The sequence below is a fragment of the Alligator sinensis genome, unplaced genomic scaffold (genome assembly GCF_000455745.1).
Source record: "Alligator sinensis unplaced genomic scaffold, ASM45574v1 scaffold1801_1, whole genome shotgun sequence".
Classification (NCBI taxonomy): Eukaryota; Metazoa; Chordata; order Crocodylia; family Alligatoridae; genus Alligator; species Alligator sinensis.
The window spans coordinates 762760-771659 of NW_005842608.1; the positions used below are offsets into that span (position 1 = coordinate 762760).

General features: G+C 45.8%; 1 protein-coding gene across 1 annotated transcript in view; it reads right to left on the bottom strand.

Annotated features, from left to right (window-relative positions):
* ITGAE (integrin subunit alpha E) overlaps nt 1-8900 on the bottom strand; it is a 33973-nt gene that overhangs the window by 17610 nt on the left and 7463 nt on the right. Inside the window, exons 3-14 of the mRNA XM_025214830.1 lie at nt 8280-8389; nt 7681-7751; nt 7092-7209; nt 6399-6560; nt 5365-5463; nt 4977-5098; nt 4306-4457; nt 2942-3095; nt 2251-2401; nt 2104-2171; nt 1388-1523; nt 154-284 (exon numbers count right to left, since the gene is read on the bottom strand). Coding sequence (XP_025070615.1) covers nt 154-284; nt 1388-1523; nt 2104-2171; nt 2251-2401; nt 2942-3095; nt 4306-4457; nt 4977-5098; nt 5365-5463; nt 6399-6560; nt 7092-7209; nt 7681-7751; nt 8280-8389 — 1474 coding nt within the window. The remainder of the gene's footprint in view (nt 1-153; nt 285-1387; nt 1524-2103; nt 2172-2250; nt 2402-2941; nt 3096-4305; nt 4458-4976; nt 5099-5364; nt 5464-6398; nt 6561-7091; nt 7210-7680; nt 7752-8279; nt 8390-8900) is intronic.

Below are 8900 nucleotides of genomic sequence, written 5' to 3' on the forward strand. Positions count from 1 at the left end.
AACAGTGGTCTGGAATGGCTGGGCTGAAATAATAGTTGGTGCAATATTGTACATTAATAGTAATAAAGATACAATGAGCCAGTCTACACTCTACTAGTCTCCACTTTGTCAACCCACTTAGCCGATCACCGCAGTGTGAGCGGAGCACGATACCTGTTCTCCTTGCAGTGTTTCCTTCAAGTGATCTTTTTGAAACACCAGCACTTTCCCAGTCATACTATGACGTGGTGCTCCAGAAATGAATAAGGCGCCGTCCTGTGCATTCACCCCGGCCACGCTATACCCTGGTGCAATGAAGCAATGAACAGAATTTACAGGTGGTTGTTACTGAACTGTTTTTGAGTCACAAAGCCCACGCCACAGTATCTGCATCTGGTGTTTCGGCTTGTTGATAGAGACAAACCATGATCTATGCCTGGAGCACAAGGTTTGAGACTGCCCTTGGTCCATGGTTTTGGTGCAAGGCCCCCTCATTAAAAAAAAAAAGGATGATTAGGAAGTAAAAGGAGGTGGAACTTATCTTGAGAGAAAATGACAGCAAAGCTCTGAAGTCATTCCTGTTAAGTTTGCATGGCCTGGCCTCTTGAATGAATCTGCCTCCAAGGGTGCCATAAACTGCAGCACCCCATATAAATGGCTCTGCAATAGCATCAATCAAGGCCTTGATGGTCCTTAGCATTAAATAACCATTCCTAAAAAGCTATTTGAAATGTTCACGTGGGTTCAAACTGGTCATTACCGCTTGAGGCTGACAGGTTTAAAAGCCATCACAAAGATGAAGGAGGTTTCCTTACTGCATGTGGGATTTACAGCAGAATGTTTATGGGATTTACATGACAGGAGAGGGCTTATTAGGGGGTGGGCAAGATCTCAGACACAACAACCTGGAGCTGAGGGTTCCAAAACCTGAAATGGAAAGGTTTTGGAAGCTAAGCCCAGTATCAGGAGATATATGACTCACAAAGCTATAAAATGCTTCTGTGAATAAGCACAATCTTACACCTCTCCAGGCCAAGTTTTGTATTGATCCTGGAGCTCTTTATTCTCTAGACCCCATTGCAAGTGAAATATTTATCCAGACCAGAGTCTGACAAATGCCATTTATTTCAAGGGCTGTTACACAGTACACTTAATGCCTGAGGGTATTAATGGGATACCAATGAGAATGACAATAATGCTGTTGGAAACAAGAGTGGAAGTGCGCTTTTATCAAACCCTTTCCTTGCATCGGTAAGTGCCCGTATGCTCTGCTGGTCCTCAGGTTAACTCTTGCTACACTGACATACTGTCTGCTGAACTCAACACACGGATATATTTGGCCTTTTTCCATTAATATGAATGGGAGTGGAATCAGATTATTTCAGGGTGAGTGGAGTTCAGTATTTACCCAGGTAACTGTATTGTGCTCCTTTGACTTCATCCTTGGATTCATTCAGGAAAACTGCTGTCTTGGTGACTGGTTCATACCTCAGGACTCCACCAGACCCATCAAAGGCCCCCACAGCACCAAGCAGTAGGTCTTGCTGCAGAATAAACGTGTGCCAAGTTAAGAAAGAGAAACAAACTACAGTTCTTTGCTCTTCTTTAGCACCTTTTTTGCAAAGCACCCCAGTGAACATCAGTGTTTTCAGGCTCATACCCCCGTCTTGCCCCCCACTCCGCCAAATCCCAGAAGTGAAGCCAGTTTGAATATTCCCATTCCAGAATCAGGGAATCTGAGGCACAGAGCAGTAAGAAGGCCTAGTCCAGGATCAAATAAAAAGCAGCAGAGCTGGAAACCAAGCCCGGATCTCCTGACTCCCAGCCCAAAGCATGAAACCCAGAAAGTTTTGGAAAAGCTCCAGCAGTTGGTAGCAAACAGGAGAGTGAATCAGCAGGGAGTTCAGTTTTAAATAGGTCCAGCAGCAATGGAGAAGTTCAAAGGTATTTCTGTGAAACTTAGTGCTGCAGGAACTCTGCATCAGGTACTACAGATGGATAATAAAATGGCTTTGGCAATGGACAACAGCAGCAACTATCCATGCTAAAGCATCAAGGGGAAGCAAAAGTTTTAGGCACGAACAAATAAACTGTTTAATAGAGTTAAACACAACACACACTTGCCTTGTTGAAAATCTGGGCGCTGAAACCAGCTTGCGCCAACTCATATTCCATAGCATCACCTGCAGTACCTGAGAGTAAGACAAGGACAGAGTGAGCCATTTCCTCATCGCAATGCAGATAGGATTAAAGGCAAAGGTTTCTCCTCACCTTCTATGGGAATGATTTTCTGCTGTAGCATTGCAAGCAGCCCATCTAAAGCAGAATAGTTGGTCACCCGAAACAAATGCGCCTCATCTGGGTCTGAGGCAATTAGCCGCAACTCATCTAGGGCCTTTGGTTTGTTAAAGGCATTTCCCACCTGTCAGAAAAAAGGGGGGAGACTCAGATCAGTGAAAAACCATCTCTTTAAGGAAAGAACAGTGACTTTGCTGACCTCCATACGCTTGGGGTTATGATGGCACAGGGATTTGTATACAGGGACTCAGTCCTGGGACCTCCACACTGCTCTCAGCAGCTGCAATTTTTATGGAAGTTAATAGGCACGATGTGCTCAGTGTCTCAGAGGACCTGGCTGGCATCGTGTCTGGAGTAACACCACTAGCATCAGTTATCTGAAACACATGTTCCTGGGCTCCAGCTGGTAGGTAGTGAAGGCATTTGAGGTTGGGGAAGGGAGTTTACATGAGACTTAACACTGCAGTACTCTATTGAGGGGTCTGGGACCTTATCTGCACTTGACAAGGTAGTCTGGCCTTTGATTTATCTATGTTTGTAGAGGCTCATTGGTGTCATTTACTGCATCAATTCTGTCTTTTCTTTCCCAGTCCAGTGAGAGATGCCAGCTATGATTAGGACCAGATGAGAGCAGGATCTCCTGGATCTAAAGATCTAAACGTACCCCAATGGCATAGCGGTCAATTCCTTCCATACTGGATGAGCTGATCACGTCCACTAAGTTCAGTGGATCCATAAATATTTCCCCATCTGTCAGCACAAGCATGATCTTGACAGCGTTTTTCTGGGACCCTCGATCCTCACTGAAGATAAAGTCCCTGTTAAAATTGTCAAGAAATGAGTGCTTGGGGGCGAGTGGAACAAAAAAGAAATTTCTGGCTAACAATCATTGTGAACAGCAGAGAGGGGATTATGTTACTCAGGACTTTTCCCTTCCATATTCACATAACTCCAAACAAATATAGACTTTTTTTCCCTTGCAGTCAATGTAGTGCTTATGCAATGTAGAAGGTCGACAGCATAGGAGAGAAGCCTCTGATTAGTCTGTAAATCCCAGCTCCCTACTCTAATGGCAGCAGTAAAAAAATTAACGACCATGGTAACTTCAGTACTTCTGCTCCATTAGCACAGCTCTGATGAAAGCTTTCCCAGTTACTACACCAGTCGAGACTGGATTTGAATATGCAGTCTACAAGTGAAAAGCTCCACGCACCATTTCTCAATTGCTAGGGCATCCTTACTGAGAAGGATACATACAGGCTAAGTAATTATACCCTAGCTAGCCCCAAATCCTGGTCCTGCTCGTCAGGTTTGTACTGTGCATTCAGAGGGCTCTAACTTCTTTTCTCCGTTTCTTTCCAAGGGCCCCAAAAGCAGGGATAAGTCTCTGGCACTGCCAGCTGGCCTGCAGCAAAGTCATAGATAACATTCTCTAAAACAGCAGTTCTCAACCTTGTTAGACTCAAGGTCCCCCCTCGGAAGATGCCAGCTCTTAGCTTTCACTCGTTTTTTGACTATGCAAAAATAACAATGCAATTCTTCTGTTGCAAAGAACTCAGAAAGATCACAGCAGGTCATAATGTTTTTGATACTATGGATTCCTATGTGAAATCTCTGGGTTTTTCTTGTGAATCATGTGCAGGTGTTCACCCAACAGGTGCAGGTGAATCACCCAACAGGGCTAATATAGTGCAACCCCCTGGCTGAGAATCACTGCTCTGAAAGATGAAGAGCAAGCCAGCAACACAGGCAGTAAGGATAATTCTCTGAGCCTCGTGACTTAATTCCAATAGTTTACTAAATCTCCAGATCTCTCCTGCCCAGGGCAGGGGGTCGGACTAGAAGATCTACAAGGTCCCTTCCGACCTTACATCTATGAATCTATATTTGCAAAGCTGTGCAGCACCAGAGTCATTGATTTCTGATGCAGGCCTGGAAAGGTCTTCAGTGTTAGCTCTCCCCATCACTCTTGATGCACCCCAGGAATTCAGCATCTCCATTTTTTCTTCTCTCTGCTTCACTACTTACAGGACGTGCTGGATGGCAGAGGCTGTTCTGGTCACATTGCACAGCTGGATGATGTTCTGGATTTTCTGGAGAGTGGCACTTGTATTCCAGCTGTCCCTCAGGTCAAACTCTGTCCTGATATCCATGCCATACTGGACAAGGGCAAAATTACACTGGAAAGAAGGGACGTACAGGTGTTCATTATTACTAAAGGCAGATCCAGAGAACCCCAGCTCTTCATGACAGTGGGTCAAGGAAGTCCCAACTGAGGAAATAGCATTAATGAGGCAGAGGCAGACAATACGAACATTTCAGACAGAAATCACACCTACGTGCTGAGGAGGTGGGTCCAGCATTTAACCTGAAAGCTGGATTAGTTTGGGGAAAATTAGGGTCTCAATAATATTAACATTTTATTCTGCATTGTCCAGTTGGAGCAGAGAATTTTAAGCGCAGGCTACATTTCTTTTTCAGGCTCTTGTTTTCATATTATTTTTTTGCTCTATGTGCAGGCAGCAGAGGGAGCAGTTTGGAGTATAACTGAACAGACACACAGCTTTTGGCTATGCACTGGCCCTCCTTGGAGGTTTCTCATTCAGTGATTGATTCTTGACTAACAAAACGGGGGAAGAGCAACAATAGTACAATACAGCATCTTCAGCGAGACCGACCAGACCAAGCAAAGAAGATACCTCGAAACACTTCTTATACACTGTTTCCATCATGGTGTAGATGAAGGCCTTCGCCCTTTCAAAATCCTCAGGCTCGATGCTCCCGGACCCATCCAAAACAATAGCAATCTCTGTTCCTGCATCTGCCGGGGACAAGAATTCAAAGGATGCTGAAGGACATGGAGGCAGCAACTGGGAGTTCAGAGCACCTCACCCAGCCCACCAGCAGTCCAGCATCGCAAAAAGTTTGTCAGGGCTCAATAGCCAGCTACCACAAAACCACAAAGCTGTTAGTTCACAGTCCACATGGAGGGCAGAGCTGTTGGCAGCCACACAGCGAGTGCCCAAAATCAAGGGTAGTAAGTGATATTTAAGAGCATGTTCCCTTGCAAGATATTTCCTCACTTACACATGTCGTCGTCATCCTCCATGCCAGGCTCATAGCCGTTATTGTTCTTGTCGCTGTTTTCATCTCTGTGCCCACCTTCTTTATTTGGGGGATTTTCTACTAAAAAAAAAAGAAATTTCGTGTGAAGATGTACCTTGCAGCTATACCCTGTGCCATGATCCAGTGACAAGCCAACTTTGGGGCTTCATGCTTGTGCACTGTGCTGTCACCATCCTTTCAGTCTAAGAAGGATCAGGCTAATGTATGGGCTGAAGACTCGTGTGAAATGGATGAAAGCCTTGCATCTCAGGTGGCCTGTTACAGTCCTGAGGTCCTTTAAAACAGGCACGCATAGTTGCTTGGGTCAGAGCATAAATGAAGGGGAAGCAGAGTTAAGTGGTGAATAGCATGAATTCTCCCCGCCTCGGCCGCTGACCAAAGCAGGGGAAGGATGACATTTCTGAGGACGGCAGAATGACAGAGCTTTTAGCAAGGGTGTCCAGAACCCCGAAAAGGAACAAAGTTTCCCAGTGTTTTGAGAGGGAACGAGGGGAGAAAAACAGGCATTGTTTTCCCAGCATCCGTTCCATATCAGGGGTACTGTGATCTGCCTCCAAAATAGCTGCTTCTTTGATCAAAGAGTCTTTATATTGAAGCTCGTAGCCAACAGAGTCTAATCAGGGCTGAGTTTACCGCCCTGTCACCCAGCCATGCTGACTATGTCCAGCTAATACTGTATTGTGGTTTATGCTAGCACTCCCCACAAGTGCTTCAGCAATGGCAGGGGTGTACTTGGTAGCCGTGTAGGTCTGAGACAAAAAGACATACAATGGCAGGAAACTTGCAGAGAAAGCTCAGCTCTTGGCTTATTACTGTGTTGCAGCATGGAAGACACACTGCTGCAAATCAGCCTTGGCCTGCCACATTTGGAATAACATCATTTCCCCTCCACACCGCGCTCCCACCTGCAGAGTGTGAGGTATTTAGCTGCATTTAACACACATCTCTACCCTGCCCCCATTAAGAGATGATCTATGTTACCACCCAGCACTTACCTTTGTTTACATGCTTGCTTCCTAAATCATCACGTGGGTGATTGCCAGTACTACGGATGCCCAGGGGGTTGTGTGTGCTGATGAAGTCGTCAGGTTCAATAACATTAATATTGTCCTTGTTGCTGCTGCTACTTTGGTCACTGCTGTTTAATTTGTTCTCAACTGTGCAAATGAAAAAAAAAGGCAGGGGAAGTTTTTAGAAACACACATTTTTAAATAAAGCAGTTGGAGACGCAGCTCCGTGTCAGATCACAGTGGGTCCTGAGTCAGCCCTCTAACCTAAGAACCAATGGCACCTCGAGGCTGGCTGCCTGGCACTTTTGAAGATCACTTTAGGCACCTGCTAATGGTTCTAAATCTGGCTGTACATGCCCAATCCTCCAGCATGCACAAGGCGCACAACACAACATAAGTACACCCTTGTATTCCAGAATGTCAAAGGCCAAATGCTTCCCAGACATTCACAACACACAAACTCAGCGCAAACACACACGTGTCACTCAGAGCAGAATTCAGCTCCAAATTTCTATCACCTAGATGCTCCAAGTGGGTGGCAGAAGCTACCCAGCCGGAGTTCAAGAGGCCTCTGCCTTCAGGGCAGCAGGGTTCGAATGGTACTCTGTGCGCAGCACAAAAGCAGTTCCCTCTGTCATGGTCCCTCCCCAAAAACATGGCATTGGCTTTGTTCCATACTGATGTTGGCGAGGTTGAGGAAAGCCTTGTCTTGAAAATCAGGAGTGAGCAGGCTGCAGATTCCATTCAGGTCCTCCACAGTGCTAAAAGCTTGGCGACGCTTTTTCTGCAGACAAGCCTGTGTGGGGAGGGATGATTTACTGATGAATGGCGGCGAAAGAACCCAACAAAAGATGGCCAAAGAAGCCAAGTGCCAACATTTCAAATCAAACAGGCCATAGAACCTCTCATCAAGAGTCGCCAAACCATCCCCCTCTCTTGCAAAGTGCTGAAAGTCTCTTAGGAGAGAGACATAGCAATATGTGCCCTCCCCACCCCAGGGTTCCCTCTGCCAGCCTCTCCGTCAGGTTGGAGGGCTTCAGCAAAGCTCTGCTTCTTCTGACAGCAAAGCCCCTCCCCAGCCAAAGAGAAGGTGCCCCTGATCTCCCACATGGTAGATCAGGTGCTGTGGCTTGCGGACCTAGGCTTCTACCAATGGACAGCAGCTCATCTCCGTAAGGTGTTTCTGACCACTTGTGTATCGCAGCAAATGTAACTTGTCCTCTAAGAGAACACATCCAAGGCCCTGCTGTATTTCCCTGTCACTTACCAGGATCCATTCTGCACTTCTAGTTATAGCTATGCCACCGTCCTGGATATTTTTTGACTTAAAAACATTTCCTGAAAATAGTGAAATTAAATGTAATCAATAAATAGAGAAACAGCAAACAGGGTGGAAATACAGACAGGTGCATATGCTAATGCGCATCATCTCAGCATTTCTCATGCTTGGGCTGACCTTATAAATCCAGACCAGGGCTGCAAACTATCCAGGATGTCTTTAGCTGTAGCATTTACACTTAACCCATGTGTTTATATGCTAAGTCCAGCTCTGGGGTGATAGGCTTCATGGAAGCACACACAAGTCTTTCCATCAATGGCGATGGGATTTGGACCAAGCCTTACATGCCAGAGAAGTCTCTGAGCACTCGTCGGCTTCCCCCTTTCCCTGCTAACGTGTATCTGGATTTCTTTTTCTCATCAGTGGTCCAAGACAACCTGGAGACCCTAATGTATCAGGAACCCCTCTCTGCCTCCCTCTGGTCCTCTCTGTGATGTTGTACTCTAGTGTTTGTCAGACTCTTCCCTCCCCCATCCTATTCAAAATTTACTTGAAAAAACTACTAAGAAGAATGAGCTGGACTGTACCTCTCAGACCAATCTCCTTACACTTGATTGCTTCTTTGGCAAGAGTGCACTTATTCAGCCTGCCAAGCATCCCGTTTTGGTTGTTAACTTCTGAGGAAGTTGCCAAAATCCTAAAGGATATGGGGAAGTAAAAAAAAATGTACAATATACAAAGGAGTGTACAAAGCAATAGACAAAGGAGTGACCAGTGTAACCCTCCTGATCAGCATGACTTCCCCTTTATTTTGCACTGTGTCACTATTATGGCTGACCACTGGAGTGGGTTTATGTGATCGCTGCCTGGGACCAGGTCAGTAAACGAGTCACCCCTCATTTTCCTAACCCCCCCACGCTAATACAACAGCTCTCCAGCCCAGATTGCAATGCTGAAGCTAAGAGTGTTTATCATTTTAATACCATGAGCTATGGACATAGCCCCCCAGTGACTGGTTATATGTCCAACCACCACTTTTCCCCAAAGATATCATGGAAGATGCAGTTTTCTGGAAGACATAAAATTCCCTAGTTTTAGAGCAAATCATGGGACTGAATCATAAAACACCTGCCAGGTGAATTACACTTCTCCTTCTGCATCAGCCACTTTATGTGCTGCAGCAGGGAGGAGGAGGAGGAGGAGGGGGG